The 23909-nt window shown below is 48.0% G+C and overlaps 1 protein-coding gene across 2 annotated transcripts in view; it reads right to left on the bottom strand.

Moving 5' to 3' along the window:
* PHF12 (PHD finger protein 12) overlaps positions 1-23909 on the bottom strand; it is a 79548-nt gene that overhangs the window by 2864 nt on the left and 52775 nt on the right. The window contains exons 8-14 of one of the 2 annotated variants that reach the window (XM_070735478.1): positions 23087-23260; positions 19687-20446; positions 13924-14043; positions 9318-9464; positions 6040-6138; positions 2631-2713; positions 2363-2501 (exon numbers count right to left, since the gene is read on the bottom strand). In XM_070735478.1, coding sequence (XP_070591579.1) covers positions 2363-2501; positions 2631-2713; positions 6040-6138; positions 9318-9464; positions 13924-14043; positions 19687-20446; positions 23087-23260 — 1522 coding nt within the window. The remainder of the gene's footprint in view (positions 1-2362; positions 2502-2630; positions 2714-6039; positions 6139-9317; positions 9465-13923; positions 14044-19686; positions 20447-23086; positions 23261-23909) is intronic. The other variant, XM_070735479.1, reaches the window with a different exon arrangement.

Below are 23909 nucleotides of genomic sequence, written 5' to 3'. Positions count from 1 at the left end.
GGACAAATCAAGGGAGATATTTCTCCACCCAGAGGGTCCTTGGTTGATGGAATTCCCTTCCAGAAGAGGTCGTGACAGCTGTCAGCCTAGATAGCTTCAAGGCAGGATTAGACAGATTCAGGGATGCCAAGTGCATCATAGGTGGTGATTGAAACGGATGTCCATGTGCCGCCTCTATGTGGGTTGAGGCAGGCAGGGTTCCCTTGGGTCCTCTTTGTTGGGGGTCAAGGGAAAGGGAGGGTCTTGCCTTCCCTTTCTGCTCAAGATCCCCATGGACAATTGGGGGGTCTCTGGGTGACACAGAAGGCTGGACGCAATGGGCTTGGGCCTGATTCAACCGGACTCTTCTTATTTTCTTATGTTCTTAATAAGCAAACAAACAAGCATGAAATAAATGAAATTAAATTAAAATAACAGAATAAAAATAATATAAAATAAAAAAATGAATTAAATAAGTAACAACATAAAAATAAGAGAAAGTAAATAAAATAAAAAAATTAAATGGAAATAGCCTAAAATACCACAAAATATAATAAAACAAACACTGCCATTGCTAAACAAGCAGATGTTGAGTCAATCGCAATCCCATCCCCAGATTATCTCCGGGACCACCTTCTGCCGCATGAATCCCAGCGACCGATTAGGTCCCACAGAGTTGGTCTTCTCCGGGTCCCGCCGACTAAACAATGCCATCTGGCGGGACCCAGGGGAAGAGCCTTCTCTGTGGCGGCCCCAACTCTATGGAACCAGCTCCCCCGGAGATTAGAATTGCCCCCACCCTCCTTGTCTTTCGTAAACTCCTTAAAACCCACCTCTGCCGTCAGTCATGGGGGAATTGAGACATCTCCCCCGGGCCTATACAGTTTATGCATGGTTATGTTTGTGTGTATGTTTTTGCTTTTTAATAAGGTTTTTTTTGGTGACTTTTAAATTATTAGATTTGTTGTATATTGTTTTATTGCTGTTGTGAGCCGCCCCGAGTCTACAGAGAAGGGAGGCATGCAAATCGAATAAGTAAATAAATAAATAAATAAATTTTACAAGATTTTTTTGGCCACAGTTGTTGAGAGAATCGCTGCAGTTGTTAGTCATTAAGTGATGAAGTTAGTTGTTAAGTGAATCATGAGGAGGAAGAGGAAGACAAAGAATCCTAGGACACAGTGTGAAAAAGCCGTGTCCACAGTTAAAAGCATCTCTGCAGACAGAGGCCTATAAAGGATGGAGGCAGGGGAGGGTCAGTACGGAGACAATGGGGTGGACTTTCCCCATTTCCCCAAAGGGCCAAGGGCTTAAGGAGACCCACTTCTCTGGGTCTTGGGATAATGGGGGCACCCCAGGCATGAATCACCAAAGACAAGACGGTCTCCATTTATAGAACAGGAATAGGAAAAGAGCAGAGGGCAGGAGAAACAGAAGAGGACAGTGGAGTGGAATAGAAAATATGGGATGGAATGGACTAGTAGAATACAGGACAGAACAGAATGGAAAATATGAAATGGAATAGAACAGAAATATGAGTGGAGTGGAATGGAATGGGGGGGAGAGGAATGGAATGGAATAGAATTGGAATAGAAATATGGAATGGAATTTTATGGAATAAAAAGTTTTTAAATCATATTAGAACTTTTAAAAAGTCTTTTTAGTCATATTAATTGGATTTTTAGATGTATCCGTTATATTGTTTCTGTTATGTTGTGAGCCGCCCGAGTCCTGGGAGAGGAGTGGCATACAAATCCAATAAATAAATAAATAATAAATAAAATAATGGAATGGAATAGAAATATTCCACGCAGTCCTTGATTTACAACTGTTTTGTTATCCTATTTCCTGTCTTTTATCTTAGGATGGATCTATGTTTATCCCAGGCAGCTTTCAATTCAGTTCCTGTGGATTCACCAACCACATCTGCTGGAAGTTTGTTCCAAGCATCTACTACTCTTTCAGTCAAATAATAGTTTCTCCTGTTGCTTTTGATCTTTCCTCCAACTAACTTCAGATTGTGTCCCCTTGTTCTTGTGTTCACTTTCCTCTTAAAAACACTTCCCTCCTGGACCTTATTTAACCATTTAACATATTTAAATGTTTCAATCATGTCCCCCCTTTTCCTTCTGTCCTCCAGACTCTACAGATGGAGTCCATGAAGTCTTTCCTGATAGGTTTTATGCTTAAGACCTTCCACCATTCTTGTAGCCCGTCTTTGGACCCGTTCAAATAAATAAATAATAAACAAAACAGACAGGGAGAAGTCACAGGATTCCCGGGCAGCCCTTGGGGCAAACCTGTGTACACGAATGTACACATGTGTATATGTTTGTGTGTGTGTGTGTGTAAACACCAGGGAAGGGGCCTGGGGAAAACTCACTGATCACGCTCTGCACTTTGGCCACCATGCTGCTGGGCGGGATGAACGCCACCTTCTCCGAGAAGTCGCACGAGTACAAGACGTTGTCCACCGTGGTGCCGTGCTCGCTGTAGTTGAGCAGCTCGTAATGTTTGGTGTTCTGGGGGGAAGAAGGGGCCGTTGTACAGAGCAGCAGAGGTTGCTGGGGATGGAGGGGAGTGGGGGGGGGAACCAACAACAGAGGAGGGGGGGTGTCTTATCATCCTCCCCCCACCCACCTGCCTCTCACCTCATCATAGAAAATGCAGGCGTGTTTGCCCGAGACGTAGTTGCAGTGACCATAGTTTGTAAGGCACACATCCATGTCTGCTCCTGCCAAGCGGAGGAGGGGGAAGAGGGCGGGTCAGAACCGCAGTCCAGGGAGGTGCCCAGTACCAAAGGCCTCAAGTCCCTCCCCCCCCTTCTGGGTTTTATTGTACGCAAATCATGCTTTAACCACTAGCCGAAGGGTGACGTTCCCAGCGATGGGCCCCCCCAGGAAGCCATGTTCCAGGCCTCAGCCAGAGACTCTGCCGAACTGTGGACGAGTGCATCTGGAATAACCCCAAGCGCCCTCTGAAAGCCCTCTGGGTCCATCAGGCGTCTGGGGCGGAACTGCCTAATCGGTTCCGTCTCCCTGCGGGGAAAGATTGGAGCCAGGAAGTCAAGCCGCAGTAGAAAATGGTCTGACCATGACAAAGGCAGCACTTCTAAGCCGCTTAGTCTCAGACCATTACTCAATTGCCCAGAGAGGAATACCATGTCGGGTGCGTGCCCCCCCTCATGGGTCGGACCCTGTACTACTTGGGTCAGGTCATGGTGGCCATGAACTCCTGTGCCAGTCCAGAGGACCCGCCGAGTGATGGCAGGTTAAGGTCTCCCAAGACAATAAGTCTAGGGAACCCCACCGCCAGCCCGGCCATCTCCTCGAGTAGCACAGGCAGGGCTGTTGACACGCAGCTGGGAGGCAGGTATGTGAGCAACAAGCCCACCTGAACCCCTAAGTCCAACTTAACCAGGAGGGACTCACAACCCGCAATCTCTGGAGCAACAAGTCTACCCAGGCAAAGACTCTCCCTGGCTACAATGGCCACTCCTCCCCCCCTTCCCTGGGGTCAAGGCTGATGCCATATCTGAAACCCCTCCGGGTCAAGCCACGTTTCAGTCACACATGCCAGGTCGGCCTCTTCATCCAAGATCAAATCTCGGATGAGGAGAGCTTTAATTACCACCGCCCTGGCATTGAGTAGCAGCAGCCTGAGCCCAGGGCCAGAATTGCACTCGTCACCAGCACCCTGGGATGAGCTCACGGAACCGGAACAAGGGGTCATTATTAAGCAGTGATCTCTTCTTCCCCTGGAACGGCCAGTTCCGTGGCCCCCGCCATATCTGCCTCTCCCCAGCAAGACCGAGATAATCTGACCCTCTGTCACCCCAGAGATAGGTGCCCCCTCCCCTCCTGCCTCTCCATTGTCAGGTGGGCCAAGTGTATCATTCGTATCACTCTCATTCCCGTCATTCACACCAGAATCCCATCCAACCCACTCTCCCCCATTCATTCCATAACCATCCACCCCATACATATAACCCCATTCATTCCAATAATCATAGACATCCATCACTAACCAACCCCCCCAATAAGTTAACTAAAAAACTGTTAAAAAAATATTAAAAACAAGGAAAATGTGCAATAAGAAATATATGGGAAAGTAATCAGTCAGCAGTTCTTAACAACAACAGGCAGGTGGCGCTGTGTTCTGAAGCAATTAAGTTCCAGAGTCCAAATCCAAGTCCCAAATGTCCACGTTTCTGGGTAAAGATGACCATTGTAATGCTGGCCGCTGCCAGCATATCCCTCCTGGCTCCTATCAGTCCCTCTGGTCATTCCCCAATGTCCACTGCTCTTCTCAAACGGCATCTCCACTTCTCTAGATAATCCTCCCCGTTCCATGTGTTTGCTGTCTCATAGGTGCTCACTCCGGATTCGATCTTGTAAGTTCACCTTATTCTAATGGCCCCTCCGACTCCGGGCGCCCCCACCGTCTAGGGCCCTTGTTGGGGTCCCAGGACCCTCCGATTCTATGGCGAAGATCCGGCTGTCTGGCTCAGTTCACTTGAGGTTAAATGTACTCAGAATAGCACGGCCAGCAGATGTCTCAGAAGGCAGCGAGTAACAGTAAATAACAGACAGACGAGTGGACAGGCAGAATGACAGGCAAAAAACAACAGGCGGCTCTATTTCAGCTGGTGGCCGCCGTTTTCCGAGCCCCAGCTGATTACCCAGCAATATCTCCGTGGCGAAAGTGATGAAACCAAACGCCACGGAGCAGGGGGCCTCGGGGTCTTCGTAGACGGGATGCAAAGGAAAACTTTCTTCTGGGAGTTCCTGGCCCCCTCTCTGTCCTCCCCAGGGTAGGTGGACGAGTGGAGGCAGCAAGCAGCGGGCCGCAATGTCACAGATGACAGGCGGCTCAATTGGGTGTCACGGCAGCCATTTTCTGAGGCCCAGCTGATTAAAGTACTGATTCCGGGGCGAAGAAAGGAGCAGAAACAACACGGGGAGCAGGAAGCGAGGGTCTTCTGGGCCAGCGGCTGCTCACCTCACCAAACTATAGTGTCGCAGATGACAGGCGGCTCAGTTTCGTCTCGCTGTCACGATCGCGGTCGCCATTTTCCGGAGCCCAGCGGATTATAGGCTCCAAACGAAAAAAACAGCGTAGAAAAGTGCAGAACAGCACGGAGACACAGAGAACGAGGATCTTCTTGGGCAGCAAGTGCTCACCTCTCTGAACTATAAGTCCAGTGCTGAATGAAACCACAGTTCCCATATATTTCTTGATGTTAGCGCCCGTAGTCCAGCGGAGCAGCAATTCCACCCTCCACCTTGCTCCCCACCGGAACCGGAACATACATACATACATACATACTCTATCACTCTATCACTCTATCTATCTATCTATCTATCTATCCATCCATCCATCCATCTATCCATTTATTATGTGTCTGCCTATCTATTCATCCATCTAATTGTCTATCTATTCATCTATCTACCTATCTGTTCATCAATTTATTATCTATCTATCTATCTATCTATCTATCTATCTATCTATCTATCTATCCATCCATCCGTCTATTGTATCTGTCTGTCTGCCTATCTATTCATCCATATCTATTCATCTTTCTACCTATCTCATCAATTTATTATCTATCATATCTATCTATCTATCTATCTATCTATCTATCTATCTATCTATCTATCTATCTATCTATCTATCCACCCACCCACCCACCCATTTATTATGTGTCTGTCTGTATCTATTCATCAATTTATTACCTATCATCTCTTTCCCCCTCTCTCTCACAATAGCACTTAGCCTTATCTATCACTTCACAGTGTTTTTCCAGCCCTCTCCAAGCAGTTTACACACTCAGCCTCTTTTGCCCCCAACCATCTGGGTCCTCATTTGACCCACCTCAGAAGGAGGGAAGGCTGAGTCAACCTGGAGCCGGTGGTGAGGTTTGAACTGCTGAACTACAGATAGCAGTCAGCTGAAGGAGTCTGCAGGGCTTCCCTCTGCGCCACCCCGGCTCTTCTCTGGGGCTCCTCCCCGCCACTCCCTCCCCACACCTGCTGGCCGTGCAGAGAAAACAGCCCTTGCCTGTTCCGATGTAGAGGGTTCTGTAGCACATGTTCACTGCGCTGCCGGAGCCAAGGAGAGGGTAGAAGACCGCCCGGGCCTGCACCTCCTTCCGCTGTCCTGCAAAGGCAGAAGAAAAAATGCCCTGGGTGCCAGGAAGCCTCCCACGCCAGGCACAGGACACCCCGTCCCTCCCCGGGAAGAACGAGGGTGGGCTCCACTTTCCCACAAGCCCCCCTCCCCAGGAAAAAGCAGGGGCCTTTCTTTTTTTGGGGGGGGGGGAGGGGAGTATATATATATATATTTATTTTTTCTCCAACTTAAAGGACCTACATGCATGAAAACACATATACCATCAATAGAAACATAGAAGACTGATGGCAGAAAAAGACCTCATGGTCCATCTAGTCTGCCCTTATACTATTTCCTGTATTTTATCTTAGGATGGATATATGTTTATCCCAGGCATGTTTAAATCCAGTGACTGTGGCTTTACCAACCATGTCTGCTGGAAGTTTGTTCCAAGCATCTACTACTCTTTCAGTAAAATAATATTTTCTCATGTTGCTTTTGATCTTCCCCCCAACTAACTTCAGATTGTGTCCCCTTGTTCTTGTGTTCACTTTCCTATTAAAAACACTTCCCTCCTGGACCTTATTTAACCCTTTAACATATTTAAATGTTTCGATCATGTCCCCCCTTTTCCTTCTGTCCTCCAGACTATACAGATGGAGTCCATTGAGTCTTTCCTGATACGTTTTATTCTTAAGACCTTCCACCATTCTTGTAGCCCGTCTTTGGACCCTTTCAATTTTGTCAATATCTTTTTGTAGGTGAGGTCTCCAGAACTGAACACAGTATTCCAAATGTGGTCTCACCAGCGCTCTATATAAGGGGATCATTTAGACAATAATGCCTAAAAATATGCTTATATAGTCTTTTAAAACTCTGCTGTTCTGTTCGGGTCTATGTGACCCAAACTGAAGTTTGAGACCCTGTTAAATTTTTCCCCTGCATATCTGAAACTTGAAATTTCATGACTTTGCATCCTGTTAGGAGTTCTTTCTAGGATAATTTTTTTTTGGGGGGGTGGGGGGGCTTAGTTTTTGCTGGGCAAAAAAACCTTACACTTGTACTGTTCCCAGGTCAATATGACCCGGACCAAAAATGGTTTATTTTAGGTACTTAAATTTGGTCCTTTTGAAAACATTTTTCCCTGGGAAAGTAGTTTGAACATTTCTGCACACAATGAAATGAAAATTGAAATGAAAAAATTAATGCTTATATTTTTATTTTGCTCATAAAAGCCCTCCCCTCCCCCCGTTTTTGTGCATTTTTTTTTTTCCAATTTATAGATAGTTTAGCCTGCAAACTGCGTACAATTTTATTAAATTTGGTGTGGGGTTACTAGTTTGAACATCCCTGATCATTACAAAAATGGAAATGAACTGAAAAAAATGATGCTTATTGGGTTCTAATAAAACTTTATAAAACTTTTGGGTTCTAATAAAACTCATTTGCCTGGAATCCAGACATGGCTGTTAATGAATCTTACCCAGTGAGAAGCACAGGAGTGGAATTGATTTATTGCTCAAGCTATTTGGTTCGCTGACATTTCAATTCCAACTCTGAGTCCCTTAGATCAGGAGGCTCCAACGTCGGCGAAGACTTGTGGACTTCAACTCCCAGAATTCCTCAGACAGCAAAGCTGTCTGAGGAATTCTGGGAGTTGAATCCACAAGTCATAAAGTTGCTGACCCCTGCCTTAGATTACATCTGGGTCAAAAACCCATCTCACATCCCCACACCCACAAGTGCAGTCATGGGGACCAATCCTATGCAGGGTTCCTGATTCCTTCCTGTGTTTGTTACTATGGCATCTGGGGAAAGGGATGTGTGGTGGTGGCATCTCTCTCTCTCTCTCACCGTGGACTTCACATAATGACTTTGGGCCTGACATATGGATTGCTTCCTGATTGCGTATTTGACCCCTATGACAATCATTAAGTGTTGGACCTCCTGATTCTTGAGAAATGTCTCTTTTTCTTTTATGTCCACTGAGAGCATCTGAACCAAAGCTAAATCCCTTGTCTGTCCAATCACCCTTGGCCAATAAAGAATTCTATTCCATCTATTCTATGAATAAATAAATAAAACATGCTAAAACTTCATCATTTATCTTTCTAGCGACCGAGCTGAAAGATCTCTTTTCCAAAAAAACATAATAAAACATTCATAAACATTATTTATTTCATCAATAATTACTTCCTCTCTAAAACTGCTGCGAGAAACAATTTTAATCTTTTTAAAAAGCTGTGCGTTACATAATTTGTCTTCGTTTTCAAATCTAACGTTTAGTTCTTAACTTTCTTTTCAATATGTGTTACGTAGTTATCTAATGCTGCCCCTCTTTCTCTTTTTGTAAAATTCGTAAAATTTCCCCGAGTCTTCTTTGTCTTTAATTTCCATTGTCAATCTATTCCTTTCTGCCAGGAGAGCGGGCTGGGGCCAGTGGAAAGCTCGTCCAAGCCCGTCTGCTGGAAGGACCGGGGCTTCCCAACCTGTCGGGTAGTGGTGGGCGCCTAGCAGGATCTCAGCAGTTGGCACTTTGATGGAGGGAGGGATAAGTGAAAGAGAAACAGTGAGGGAGAGGGAGAGGGAGAGAAATGGAGGGAGGGAAGAAAGAGAAAAAAAGAGAGAGAAAGAAATAATGAGAGAGAGAGGGAAGAAAGAGAGAAAGAAAGGGAGGGAGGGAATAAAGGGAAGAAAGAGAAAGAAAGAAAAGGAGGGAGAGAAGGAAAGAAGGAGAGAGAAAGAGAGGGAGGGGAGGGTAGAAAGCAAGCAAGCAAGAAAGAGAGAAAGCAAGAAAGAGAGGGAAGAAAAAAGGGAGAGAAAGAAAGAGAGAAAGAAAAAGAAAGACACAGAGAGAGAGAGGGTAGAAAGGGAGGGAAGAAAGAGAGAGAGAAAGAAACAAAGAAAGAGAGGGAGAGAGGGAAGAGAGAGAAAGAAACAAAGGAAGAGAGGGAGGGAATAAAGAAAAGAAAGAGAAAGAAAGAAAGAAAGAGAGGGAAGAAATGGAGGGAAGGAGGGAAAGAAGAAAGAAAAGAAAGAAAAAAGAAAGAAAAAGAGAGGGAAGGAAGAAAGGAAGGATGGACGAGAGACCACACCAAGGAAAGCCAGGGGTGGGAGGGGATAGAAACTGAGCACATGCGAGAGGATGCTAAGCCCCCAACTCTCTTTTTAAGTCAACACCCACCCACCCATTTGGAGCCGCCCAAGGAGGGCCCGGGGAGGTCTACCTTCGGGAGGGTTGCTGGCAGAAGTGGGCGGGGGGCTCCCCACGCGGTCGGCCGTGGGCTGGGCTTTGGAGGCGAAGAGCTGGTGTATCCTCTGCAAGGCCAGGAACTTGATCAGCTTCTCATCCAGCATCCCGATCTCGATCTCTGCTAACGAGAAGGCAAGGGGGGGGGGGGGGAGAGGGAAGGGGTCGGTCAGCTGAGCGCCTGGATTGGGCCAAGGGGCCCGGCCAAAGCGACCGAGAGCACCAACAAGGCGTCTTCTCAAGAAAGCCCAGTCCAAAAGGACTTGCCTGTCCACCGGCGGAAGAAACCAAGATGTGGGCAGACTAGCCATGATGAGAATGTGGGTCTGTTTCCTTTGGCAGCCTTCAACCTGTGTGTGTGTGTGTGTTTGTGTGTGTCTTGCCCACTGCGACTCCCAAAGGTACTTTTTTGGGGTATAATTTTTTTAAATTTTTCTCCACCATAAAATAAAACAATACATAATTGCAAACAATTAAAACAATACAGTGGCACCTCGATTTACAATTCGAACAAATCCATATTCGACCAAGAAATTCGAGAAACTTTTGCCCTGAAATCTGAACAAACATTTGGAACTCGAACACGGCACAGGCTGGAGCGCAGGCCGCGGCTGCAGGAGGTGTAATTTGGGCAGCGGCGGCCGACCGAAGACTCGTGGGCCGCCAGACAGCTGAGAGACCCAGTGGCGGCAAGATCGGCGGCGGCGGCAGGGGTCGTGTGGGCCGCCAAACAGCTGAGGGCCCTGTGGCGGCGAGATCAGCGGCAGTAGCAGGAACACCTGGGCCGCCAGACAGCTGAATAAAATCAACAACAGCAAAACTGGGGGCAGCGGCAATGCCCAACGGGCTGGCACACAGGTATGCCGGCGTCTCCCATGTTTCGGTTCTCGATCAAATTGGTTCTTGACCACACTTCCGGAACGAATTGTGGTCAAGAACCGAGGTAGCACTGTACTTATAATCAAACATATACAAAACTTCTTTTCCGTGTTAAACCTTCAATGGAGGCTCTTATCTCTCATTACTCTTCTAGACAAAAACCACCCTGTAACTTTCATATAACATTATCAATTATTAAACCTCTAACTAAAAAAATCTTTTACTCCACCTTGCTATTGTTGTGTTTGGGCCTGGGCCAGCTGTTGCTCCCACAGATGGGAGAGACGCGGCACAAAGTGAGTGCGAAAGCCTGGCTGACAGCCAGGAAGACGTGGCAGACAGTCAGGGGGACGAGGCCACTGGGACGCAGGATTCAGCAGACAGCCCAGGGGATTTGGCCTGCAGTCCCTCAGACAGTCTTTCCTCCCTGGGTTCTTCTGCAGATATTGTATATTGATCTGCGTAGCCGAAGAGCTATGCAAAGGAGGGATCGCTTTAAGGAGTATTACAAGTCATTATAGGAGCACCTGGGCTGGGTGTGGTTCTTATACTGAGGGCTGGGTGTGGTTCCCTTAATGAGGGCTAAAGGGATAAAAGGGAACAAAGGCCCAAGGCAAACTGTGTTATTTTGTGGTTCCTGCTCTGAAGTTTCTGTTCCGTGCCATTGGAGTTCTCAACCCAGCTTTTTCAGACACGTGGGAGGTGAAACCTCTGGGACTTGCTGTTTACTTCAAAGATTCAAAAGGACTCCTGAAACCTCTTTGCTCATTCCAGGTTGTCTTTGTTTGTTTTTTCCTGTGTTTTTGTATGCGGCTGAAGTAAGCCTTGCATTGTTTTCGGACACTACGGACTGTTTTGAGTAACCCTTTTTTGTTTATTTTAAACAAGTTTGCTGATTAGCAGAGCACGTGTGTGTTTGATTTCTTTTCCTTGGACTGTTACGCATTGCCTGAGCCAGTCAGGCAGAACAGCTATAAAAAAACTTACATTGCATCAATATGAACATTAACAAAATCTCTTCTATCTAAATCTTAATAAAACATCCTAACATGTAAGTAATAGAGATTCTATATATATGTAAAATGAAAACCTCTCTTAGTACATCATTTACTCCGTAATACAGTGCTCAAAAAAATACAGGGAACATTCAAAATAGCACATCCTCGATCTGAAGGAATGAAATATTCTCATGGAATCCTTTGTTCTGTACAAAGTTGGATGTGCACAACGGCATGTGTGAAATTGATTGTCCATCAGTGTTGCTTCCTAAGCGGATAGTTTGTTTTACTTGGAGTTATATTGGGTTGTTTAAGTGTTCCCTTTATTTTTTGAGCAGTATATAAAGTTCTATATATTTAAACCAAAAACATTAGCTAAGAATTGTATTAATTCATTATTTAGTGCTAACACCATTTCTTATCTTTGCCATCTGGTGCTTTTTTCAAGAGCCACCTGGACATCCTGATTTTTCGCTTCTTGGTGGGGAAGAGAAAGCTCTCGAGGCCTGGCAGATGGCTGGCCATTTGCATCCTTGGAAGGAGCAGTTAAGGTCACCTGGGGGTTCCCCAAAACGTGGACTTTGTTGTCTTCAAAGGAACGGCCTGTCTCTTTGAAGTGCTCTGTTCAATCTTGTCCTTGAAGGTTTTGTATTCCCGGGTTGCGACATGTGTTTGTGAAGAGGTTGTTGTGTTTCCCCAACGGACACACCTGCATTGTATTCTACGGCCTGAATGACTCACTAAATGGACGCAAGGGAGTTAGCCCAGGTTTGCCTGGTGCACCAGTTGTGGCCCTATCTGGACCAGGACTCACTGCTCACAGTCACTCATGCCCTCATCACCTGGAGGTTTGACTACTGCAACGCTCTCTACATGGGGCTACCTTTGAAAAGTGTTCGGAAACTTCAGATCGTGCAGAATGCAGCTGCGAGAGCCATCATGGGCTTCCCCAAATATGCCCACGTAACACCAACAACCCTCAGTCTGCACTGGTTGCCGATCAGTTTCCAGTCACAATTCAAAGTGTTGGTTATGACCTATGAAGCCCTTCATGGCATTGGACCAGAATATCTCCAAGACCGCCTTCTGCCGCACAAATCCCAGGGACCTGTTAGGTCCCACAGTTTGTCTTCTCTGGGTCCCGTTGACGAAACAATGTCGTCTGGCGGGACCCAGGGGAAGAACCTTCTCTGTGGTGGTCCTGACCTTCTGGAACCAGCTCCCTCCGGAGATCAAAAATGCCCCCACCCTCCTTGCCTTTCATAAACTCCTAAAAACCCACCTCTGCTGTTAGGCATGGGGAAAGAGTTGAAGTCCACACATCTTCAAACGGCCAAGGTTGAGAAACACTGCTCTTACGGGAGGTGAGGAGGGTGGGGGCAGTGTGAATCTCTGGGGGGAGCTGATTCCAGAGGGCCAGGGCCCCCACAGAGAAGGCTCTTCCCCTGGGCCCCACCAAGCAACATTGTCTAGTGGACGGGACTTGGAGAAGGCCAACTCTCTGGGACTTGACCGGTCGCTGAGATTCATACGGCAGGAGGCAGCCCCGGAGGTCATCTGGCCTGTAGGGCTCTATAGGTCGTTACCAACACTTTGAATTGTGTCGGGAAACCAATCGGCAGCCAATGCAGTCCGCGTAGTGTTGGAGAAATATGGGCATGTCTAGGGAGGCCCATAACCGCTCGCACTGCTGCATTTTGCACGATCTGAAGTTTCCGAACACTCTTCAAAGGTGAAAAGGGCTTATAGCTAGTTCTGGCTGAGGACATGAGTGTATAATTTCTGATGGGATGAATCCTCCCATTATGATGGGATGGATGTGGATGGCTGCAGGACCGGGGTTTTAGATTACATTTTAAGATTATTATTATTATTATTATTATTATTATTATTATTATTATTATTATTATTATTTGGATTTGTATGCCGCCCCTCTCCGGATTTCTTGCATGTTGTGGTTTTTGTATTTATCTTTGTTGCGAGCCACCCTGAGTCCTACGGAGAAGGGCAGCATAGAAATCTAAATAATAAATAAATAAAATAAATAAAAGCCTTTCCTTCCCCACCATTCAATGTCTGGCAGGGCCCAGGGGAAGAGCCTTCTCTGTGGCGGCCCCGGCCCTCTGGAATCAACTCCCCCCGGAGATTTGAACTGCCCCCACCCTCCTCACCTTCCTGAAGACCTCTCTATGTCGCCAGGCATGGGGCAATTAATGTATCCCCTTTTCTGACCATTAAGAATTATGTGTGGTTGTGACTGTATTGTATTGATTGGTTTTTTAATGATAGCGGGTTTTTAGTCATAGTTTTTAATTATTAGATTTGTATTGTATTATTTCTTATTGTTATGAGCCACCCCGAGTCTTTGGTCCATCTAGTCTGCCCTTCTACTATTTCCTGTATTTTATCTTAGGGTGGATATATGTTTATCCCAGGCATGTTTACATTCAGTTCCTGTGGATTTACCAACCACGTCTGCTGGAAGTTTGTTCCAAGCATCTACTACTCTTTCAGTAAAATAATATTTTCTCACATTGCTTCTGATCTTTCCCCCAACTAACTAATAAATTATTATTATTATTATTAGTGACGGATGGGAGACGAAGAAGCTGGCTCCACAGACATTCTGCCCAGGGCCAGAGGTAACAGCAGCTTGACCAGTTGAAAAGCATTTGCAGAACCGAGACTTTTGCAAAGGGCCCTCACCTCCGCTGCCGTCTATTAATGCCTTCACGGGTCCCGCGATGTCCACTGCGGCCGAAGAATTGGAAGGGAGCGAGGAAGGGGTCGCTAAAGCAGAGAGGGGGGTCGGGCTGACCTTGCCATCTGGAGGCGAGAGGAAAGCAAAGAGTTAGGTCAGGATAGGGTTCGATTCCCAGATCTGGGCAGGCTGTTAAATCTGTTTACCTTACTTAGCGTTAAATTAATATTATTCAGATTTACTATTTATTAAATTAATTTAATTTTGATATCTTGATCAGTTAAATTAAATAAATTAGTGTTATTGGTTTAACAAATTAAATTATAAACAAACAAACAATTAAATTAATAAATAACAAAATAAGAGAGTTGGAAGAGGCCTTGTAGGGCATCTTGCACAACTCCCCACCCAAGAAGGAGACCCTACACCCGAACCTTCTTGACTTTGGGTGCCAAAAGAGCGTGTGCGCATGCTATTGCGTATGTGCGACTGCCCACACTCATAACTGAATGCCTGGGGAGGGCGAAAACAGCTTCACCCCCTCCCCAGAGGCGGGAAGTGGCCTGTTTCCCAATTTCTCGTGTTTCGCCCTCCCCAGGCTCCAAAGGCTTCCCTGGATCCTGGAGAGGGTTAAAATGCCCTCCCCATCCCCCGGAAGGATCTCTGGAAGCCAAAATACCCTCCCAGAGCCTCTGTGAGCCAAAAATCAGCTGGCTGGCACACACAGGCACGTTGGAGCTGAGCTAGTGCACTTCCAGAAGAGGTCGCGACAGCTGTCAGCCTGGAGAGCTTCAAGGCAGGATTAGACAGATGCATGGATGCCAAGCATATAGATGGTTATTGAAATGGATGTCCAAGTGCTGCCTCTATGTTGTTTGAGGCAGGCAGGGTTCCCCTAGGTACCACTTGTTGGGGGTCCAGGGAAAGGGAGGGTCTTGCCTTCTCTTTCTGCTCAAGATCCCCATGGACAATTGGGGGGCCACTGTGGGACGCAGAAGGCTGGACTCCATGGGCTTGGGCCTGATTCAGCAGGGCTCTTCTTATATGTTCTTAGTGTGCCAGTAGATATAGAAACATAGAAACATAGAAGACTGACGGCAGAAAAAGACCTCATGATCCATCTAGTCTGCCCTTATACTATTTTCTGCATTTTATCTTAGGATGGATATATGTTTATTCAGTTCCTGTGGATTTATCAACCACGTCTGCTGGAAGTTTGTTCCAAGCATCTACTACTTTCAGTAAAATAGTATTTTCTCACTTGTTATTTATATTTTTATAACCAAGCCAGTACAATGAATGGTGAGGGGCGCCATGCAAATCCAGTTAATAGATAAAATAAATAAATAAATAAATAAACAAACAGCACTTAAGACTTATATACCGCTTCACAGTGCTCTACAGCCCTCTCTAAGCTGTTTACAGCTATTATATTGCCCCCTAACAATTCGGGTCCCCATTTTACTGATCTCAGAAGACAGAAGGCTGAGTCAACCTTGAGCCTGGGGAGAATCCACCAAATTGTTTGGAGTCAGCAGAAGTGGCCTGCAGTTCCGCACTCTAACCACTCTGCCACCAAGGCTAAAACTAAAAACAACCCAAATAAATGCTCGGAATTACAGGTAGCCCTTGTCAACCTAATCTCCAAAGCACCTGAGGGTAGGACAAGAAGCAATGGATGGAAACTAAACAAGGAGAGAAGCAACTTAGAACGAAGGAGAAAATTCCTGACAGTTAGAACAATTAATCCGTGGAACAGCCTGCCTCCAGAAGTTGTGAATGCCCCACCACTGGAAGTTTTTAAGCAGATGTTGGATAACCATCCGTCTGAAGTAGTGTAGGGTTTCTTGCCTAAGCAGGGGGTTGGACTAGAAGACCTACAACAGTGATGGCGAACCTATGACACGCGTGTCAGCACTGACACGCGTAGCCATTTTCGGTGACACGCGGCCGCCGAGAAAAGGGGAGCTTTAGGGAGTGGCCAAGATGCAAATCTCCCCGCTTTCCAATTTCCCACCGACTGCAAGCAGGTACAGCAGGGCCGCCGATAGGCCGGTACTACCAGGACTGGCGTCAGGGGCCCGGGCAAACTGAAAATTGGGGGGGGCCCGCACGCCCCGGTTTTGGCCCGCCACCGTGTGCTGGCCCCGTGGCGCCCGCAGCAGTCATTGTGCCGCACCGTTCGCTGTAGCCTGCGCATTCCTGCGCCAGCGCACCCCAAAACGCCGCCCGCCCCATGCACCCTTTTCCAAGGGCACACACGAACCAACCCTGCCCCCCTGCGCCTCTAGGCCCCTCGCGCCCCTGGCTACTTGCCGCTGCCCCCTGCCCGCCCACTTCGCCTCTCTCCGCTGCTGCAAGAGAGGCGCAGCAGGCATTCTCACAGCAGGGGCCGGCGAAGGCGATTTTTAGTGTCGGGTGCGCGGCCCGGCGCCCACTCTCCCCATCGCCCTGCCAGCCCGCCAGGAACATTCAAAGTAAGAAAAACCTTCGCTCTTACTTTGAATGTTCTGGGCGGGCTGGCAGGGCCATGGGGAGAGCGTGCGCCGGCCCGCGCGCCCGACACTGAAAATCACCTTCGCCAGCCTCTGGAGAACGAAAGAGAGTGAGAGCGACAGAGCAAGATAGAAAGTGAGAAAGAGAGAGGGGGAGAGAGAAAGAGATAGCAAGAGAGAGAGAACGAGAGAGTGAGAGAAAGAAAACGAGAGAAAGAGTGTGAGAGAGAAAGCAAGAGAGAGAGAAAGAAAACAAGAGAGGGAAAGTGAGAAAAAGAGAGGGAGAGCAAGAGGGGGAAAGATAGAGAGAGAAAGAAAGAAAGAGAGATGAGAGAGGAAGGAAGAGAGTGAGAGGAAGAAAGCAAGAGAGAGAAAGAGAGAGGGAGAAAGAAAGAGATGAGAGAGGAAGGAAGAGAGTGAGAGAGGAAGAAAGCAAGATAGAGAAAGAGAGAGAGAGAGAAGATAGGAAGGAAGAGAGAGAGTGAGAGAGAGCAAGAAAGAAAGAGTGAGAGAGGAGAGAGGAAGGAAGAGAGTGAGAGTGTTTTTTTGTCAAGGTGACACACCACCCGAATTATGCTCGGTTTTTTGGCGAATTTTGACACACCAAACTCAAAAGGTTGCCCATCACTGACCTACAAGGTCTTCTAAAGAAAAGTTTGGACAAAAAAAAATCCCTCCCTTTCGCTCTATTTCTCCTTCCCTCATTCTCTTCCTTCTCTTCTTTCTCTCTCTCCATCCCTCTTTCTTTCTTTCTTCCTCTCTTTTTTGCTCTCTCTCTCCCTCCTTCCCTCCCTCTATGTCTTTCTCTCTCCCTTGCTCTCTCTCTCTCTGTGTCTCTCTTGCTCTCTCTCTCTTGCTTTTTTCTCTCTCACTCTCTTCCTTCCTTCCTCACTCATCTTTCTTTCTCTCTTGCTTTCTTCCTCTCTCTCACTCTCTTCCTTCCTCTCTCCTCTCTTTCTTTCTCTCTCTTTGTCTCTCCCCCTCTTTCTCTATCTCTCCCCCTCTTGCTCCTCTCTCTTTTTCTCACTTTCTTTCTCTCTCTTTGTCTCTCCCCCTCTTTCTCTATCTCTCCCCCTCTTGCTCCTCTCTCTTTTTCTCACTTTCCCTCTCTTGTTTTCTCTCTCTCTTGCTTTCTCTCTTTCTCTCTTGTTTTCTTTCTCTCGTTCTCTCTCTTGCTATCTCTTTCTCTCCCCCCTTTCTCTCTCACTTTCTCTTGTTTTCTCTCACACATTTTCTCTCTCTCATTCTCTCTCTTGCTATGTCTTTCTCTACCCCCTCTTTGTCTCTCTCTCTGTTTCTCACTTTCTATCTTGCTCTGTCGCTCTCACTCTCTCATTCTCAGCGAAAGTGATTTTTCCAAGGGCGCACCCGAAGCCGCAGCTGCCCCCCCGCGCCTCTAGCCCCCTCGCGCCCCTGGCTACTCGCTGCTGCCTTCGCCGAAAGCGCTTTTGTCCCGGGCTCTCAGCGAGGGGGCTGCAGGAGAGGCGGCGAAGGCGATCTCTCTCGTTCTCCGGAGGCTGGCGAAAGTGATTTTCAATGTTGGGCGCGTGGGCCGACGCGCTCTCTCTCCCCATCCCCCTGCCGGCTTACTTTGAATGTGGCAGGGGGAGGGGGAGAGCGCACACCGGCCCGCGCCCCCGACATTGAAAATCACTTTCGCCAGCCTCCGGAGAACGAGAGATCGCCTTCGCCGCCTCTCCTGCAGCCCCCTCGCTGAGAGCCCGGGACAAAAGCGCTTTCGGCAAAGGCAGCGGCGAGTAGCCAGGGGCGCGAGGGGGCTAGAGGTGCGGGGGGGGCGGCGGCCGCGGCTTCGGGTGTGCCCTTGGAAAAGGGTGCGCGGGGGGCGTTTTGGGGTGCGCTGGCGCAGGCGTGCACGGCCCGGCACTCTCCTGCTCCCACCGCCAGTGCCCTCCCTCTGGGCCCCAAAGGACATTGGTTGCCGCCCCCGCCAGGGAAGCTCCAGCTGGGCAGGGCGCTGCTGGTGCCTCCGCCCTGGAGCTCTTGCCACCGCCATCCCCCGGCTACTACCTGGTGCCGCTGCTGATGGCGCCCTCCTCCTCTTGCTGCCGGTGCGAAGAATGAAGCTCTCCTTTTTCCCCGCCTTCCTTCTTTGGGGCCCAGCAGGAGAGCGCCAGCAACAGCGGCATCGGGCAGTAGCCGCACCGGCAGCGCCCCACCCAGCTGGAGCTGCCCTAGGAGTTTCGTGGCACACCTGACCATGTCTCGCGGCACACTAGTGTGCTGCGGCACACTGATTGGGAAACGCTGCTGTATACAGTGTTCCCTCGATTTTCCCGGGGGATGTGTTCTGAGACCGCCCGCGAAAATCGAATTTCCGCGAAGTAGAGATGTGGAAGTAAATACACTATTTTTGGCTATGAACAGTATCCCAAGCCTTCCCTGAACCCTTTAAACCCCTAAATTGCAATTTCTCATTCCCTTAGCAACCATTCAGATTATTACTCACCATGTTTCTTTATTAAAGTTTATTTTAAAAAAAATTATTAAAGGCAGACGAAAGTTTGGCAATGACATATGACGTCATCGGGTGGGAAAAACAGTGGTATAGGGAAAAAACCTGCAAAGTATTTTTTAATTAATATTTTTGAAAAACCGTGGTATAGACTTTCCGCAAAGTTCGAACCTGTGAAAACCGAGGGACCTCTGTACTCTTAAGCAAGTTCTTGGTGCTGCTTGTTAGTGCTCTGTGCGTAACAGTTGGGACTGGCAATATATAAACCAGCTAACAACGAGTGCTTGTATGTATTGGAGCAGTATAGCTTTAAGAGTTAGTGTTGCAGATGGCCACAAGAGGGAGCCAGAAGAAGGATTCTCTCTCTCTCTGCAAACTCTCTGATTCTGACTCTGCTCGCTGCTTGTTATTGCTGATTCATTGTGACTGCTGTAGTAAGATCTGTGTGTTCAATGATAGTTTATGTATTTGTAAGCTGTACAAGCAAGGCTTGTGGTATTGTTAATGTATTGAGAGTTATTGACTGATTTGACTGTGTACGACTGGACTGTTGAACTTGACTGCAATATTTGCTAAAGCAAATACTATTGTAAACACTTCAATGCACCTTTTTAATACAAACAAACAAACAAACAAATACTCCGAGTCCTCATTTGACCCCCCTCGTGAGGATGGAAGGCTGAGTCAACCTTGGGCCGGTGGTAAGATTTGAAGGCTGAACTACAGCTAGCAGTTAGCTGAAGGAGCCTGCAGTGCTGCCCTCTAACCACTTCGCCCCACCCAGTCACCTCTGTACTCACCTGGAGGGGGCGCTGATGAACAAAAACCATGGGCAGGGGCCACGGCAGAGCCTCCCTCCCCTACAGCCGCCGGATGAGGCGTGAGTGCCCACGTGGCAGAGACGGGGGAGTCCGCGGCGCCCAGATCCGTGGCCAGCAGAGGCCCGATCGGCGCCTGAGTGTTCTTCTGTGGCCAGGCCGTGGCGGCTTCCAGGCTGAAGCAAGAACTGGGCAGGGAGGCCAGCAGGGTGGCGACGGGCACGGCCACCTTGTGGGGGCACGAGATGGGTCCCGCGGCGTTCTCCGTTTTCACGACAGCACCGGCCACGTGGTTGAGAAGCCCGCAAGCCGCCGGAGGAGTGGTGGGCCTCGGCCAGGGCTGCTGCCGATGAGACAAGGACCCACCGTGCCCGCTCGGCCTGGGTGAGGCGGGTGCGGAGGCCTCGCCGTAGAAGCTGGGGCCGTTGATCTTCACCTCCGCGGTGCCGCCGAGGCCGTTCGACGCCCCACAGGGGGCAGGTTTCTTGGGCCGGTCCACAGAGGAGGGGTAGAGGGTCTCGTCCTGCAAGGAGTTCTGAGGGAGGAGCCCCGAGGTGCAACTGGGAGGGGGGATGCTGGGTTTGTCCGTGGCCTGGTACGGGCTGGAGAGGGAGCCGTCGGCCGCTAGCACCGGCTTGACGTCCCCTTTGTCCACCTGCTCCGAGTCCCAGGAAAAAGGGGCCTGCTTGGCCGATAAGTGTTTGAGGATGCTGCACTGCAGGGCCACGATGCTACACAGCCACTGAAAGAGAAAGGACAGACATGGGTCAGACTGGCTCAAGGGGGAAGCAATCCACGGCCAGCTCCATCTGCCCCACTTCGGTCTGGGCCATTTGTAGTGCTGACGGGGCCTCTCTGATGTTGCAAAGCGCCACAGAGCAGTGTGCAGGCAGTCCTCGACTTACAACCACAATTGAGCCCAATGTTCACGTTATTAAGCAAGGCGGTGAGTTTTTGCACTGTTGTTATGAATTCCTGCAGCTGTGAAGTTAGAAATGGGGTTGTTAAATAAACCTGGTTTCCCTGTTGACTCTCCACAAAATAGAAATGGCATTTAGCATATAGACTCATCTACTGCTTCCTAGTGTGTTTACTCTCCTCTCTAAGCAGTTTGCAGAATCAGCCTCTTGCCCCCAACAATCTGGGTCCTCATTTGACCCACCTGGGAAGGATGGAAGGCTGAGTCAACCTGGAGCCGGGGGTGAGATTTGAACCGCTAAACTACAGCTAGCAGTTAGCTGAAGGAGCCTGCAGGGCTGCACTCTAACCACTGCGCCACCCTGACTCAAAAGGGGGGAATCACGTGAACCCGGGATGCTGCAACCGCTACGAACCTGTTGCTGAGTGGCTGAATATGAATTCACATACAGACGGGAAGATCTAGAACTGAACACACTCAAAACCGTAGAAATGGTGGTAGACTTTAGGAGAAACCCTTCCACCCTTCCACCTCTCACAATACTAGACAACACAGTATCAACAGTAGAGACCTTCAAATTTCTAGGTCCTATCATATCTCAAGACCTAAAATGGTCACCTAACATCAAAAACATCATCAAAAAAGCACAACAAAGAATGTTCTTTCTGCGACAACTCAGGAAGCTCAAACTGTCCAAGGAGCTGCTGATCCAGTTCTACAGAGGAATCACTGAGTCTGTCATCTGCACCTCTAACACTGTCTGGTTCGGTTCTGCAACCCAACAAGACCGACACCGACTTCAGAGGAGAATCAGAACTGCAGAAAAAGCAATGGCTGCCAACCTGCCTTCTTCCATTGAGGACCAGTAGACTGCACCAGTCAAAAAGAGAGTGGGGAAAATATTGACTGACCCCTCACATCCTGGACACAAACTGTTTCAACTCCTACCCTCAAAACGTCACTACAGAGCACTGCACACCAAGACAACTAGACACAAGAACAGTTTTTCCCCAAACGCCATCACTCTACTAAACAAATAATTCCCTCAACACTGTCAGACTTTTTACTAAATCTGCACTTCTATTTCTACTAGTTTTTATAATAATAATAATAATAATAATAATAAATAATAATAATAATTATTATTATTATTATTATTTATTAGATTTGTATGCCGACCCTCTCCGCAGACTCGGGGCGTCTCATCATTCCTATCATCCTTTTCCTCCCACTTAGGACTGTATGACCTTAACTTTAACTGTTTATTAATATTGATGGTTTCTTCATTGCTTATTTGGCCCCTATGACAATCATTAAGTGTTGCACCTCATGATTCTTGACAAATGTCTCTTTTTCTTTTATGTACACTGAGAGCATCTGCACCAAGACAAATTCCTTGTGTGTCCAATCACACTTGGCCAATAAAATTCCATTTTGATAAGTGACCACAGGGTTTCTGCACCGGTTGTGTGAAAAAGAAGTCACTTTTGGCAGGGCCGTTGTAACTTCCAACGGTCACTAAATGAACTACTGCAAGTCCAGGACTACCTGTCTAAGTGCTGTTGCTGTCGTCTCTGCAACCCTCTCTGCCTCCAGAAGGAGAAGAAGGGGGTCTGGATTCAAGGGGAGTTCCTTCCTGGGGTGGAGAGACCTCATGTCCTCTTGGCAAAGCAGCCGTCACTAAATGAGGAGCCCTGCTGGCATCTGCCCAACAGACATGACCTTGGAAGGCCTTTCTAAGCATTTTTGCACAAAGCAAAGTTATTTTTAACTCACCTGGCCCTTTGAAAGTGCCAGGCCTTCATTCCTTCCCACAACCGACTCCCAAGCAATTCATTCAGTGACCGTCCACAGTTATGACAGCAGTGAGAAAAGTGACTAATGACCGGTTTTCACACTTACGACCTTTGCTGCAGTACGAAAACCTGGCCGTAAAGACCAGATGGTCTAAATCAGTCACAAAACTGGTACCGCGGGATCAAAACCCCTGACATTTGGCCACTGGCATGTACTTATAACGGTCCCAGGGATCAAACAAAGTCAACGGGGAAGCCGCTTAACAAACGTGTGACTAACTTAACGATGGCAGGGGTTTGCTTAACAGCCGTGCTTTACAACAAAGGTCGTAAAATGGGGCCAAGCTCCCTTCACTGCCGTCTTGCTTAGCAGAGGAAAAGCTGGGCTCGGTGGTGGTTGTAAGTCGAGGACTAATCCACCCCGTGGTTCCTTTTTTGCTCTTCCCTCAAAGCCGACTCAGGAAACTCCATGGTGGGGCGGAAGTGATGAATCTCCATACAAGGGGACCCCGATCAAGGAGACCGGACTAACTGGCCCCACTGATCTTCCGAGCTTCCTCTGTTGACCCAACTCTGAGACCCAGAGAGGGTGGGTGTGTGTCTGATGCAGCCTGGCAGCCACCCAATCTGCACCCCCCCTCCCAAAATACAAGGCTGTTTCTTTTACCTCTTGCTGTTCTGACTGGGCGGCTAAGTGCTGGGCGGAGGGGCTGCCTGGGCGGAGGGGCTTCTGCAAAGACTCCTCGGAAAAGCCGTTGCAGATCAGCTCCCCGTCCCGGATGGCCGCGGGCGCTATTAATGCTGGTGGGATCCGGTAGTGGGACTTGATGGCCTCCGGGACCTGCCGGCAAAAAAGAAGAAAAGACGTTGGCACAGCCATCGGAGGACACCTTTATCTGTCTGTCTGTCTGTCTATCCATCCACCTATCTCCTATCTATCTCTCATCTTTCTTCGTTGCTTATTTGACCCCTATGACAATCATTAAGTGTTGTACTACATGATTCTTCACAAATGTCCCTTTTTCTTTTATGTACACTGGGAGCATGTGCACCAAGACAAACTCCTCGTGTGTCCAATCACACTTGGCCAATAAAATTCTATTCTATTCTATTCTTTTCTATCTATCCATCCATCTGTCTACCTATCTCCTATCTCTCTCTCTCTCTCTCTCTCATGTATCCATCCATCTACCTATCATCCATCTACCTATTTATCTACCTATCTATCATATCTATCTATCTATCTATCTATCTATCTATCTATCTATCTATCTATCATATCTATCTATCCTATCATATCTATTTATCTATCTATCTATCTATCTATCTATCTATCTATCTATCCATCCATCCATCCATCCATCCATCCATCCATCCATCCACCTATCATCCATCTCTCTCTCTCTCTCTCTGTCTCGTCTGTCTGTCTACCTATCTCCTATGTATCTATCTATGTATCATGTAGGGCTTCTGAGCAGCAAGGCTGCCCT

The sequence above is a fragment of the Erythrolamprus reginae genome, chromosome 1, assembly GCF_031021105.1.
Source record: "Erythrolamprus reginae isolate rEryReg1 chromosome 1, rEryReg1.hap1, whole genome shotgun sequence".
NCBI lineage: Eukaryota > Metazoa > Chordata > Lepidosauria > Squamata > Dipsadidae > Erythrolamprus > Erythrolamprus reginae.
Note: the sequence above shows the minus strand (reverse complement) of the source record. Positions and strands in the feature narration are given on the sequence as shown.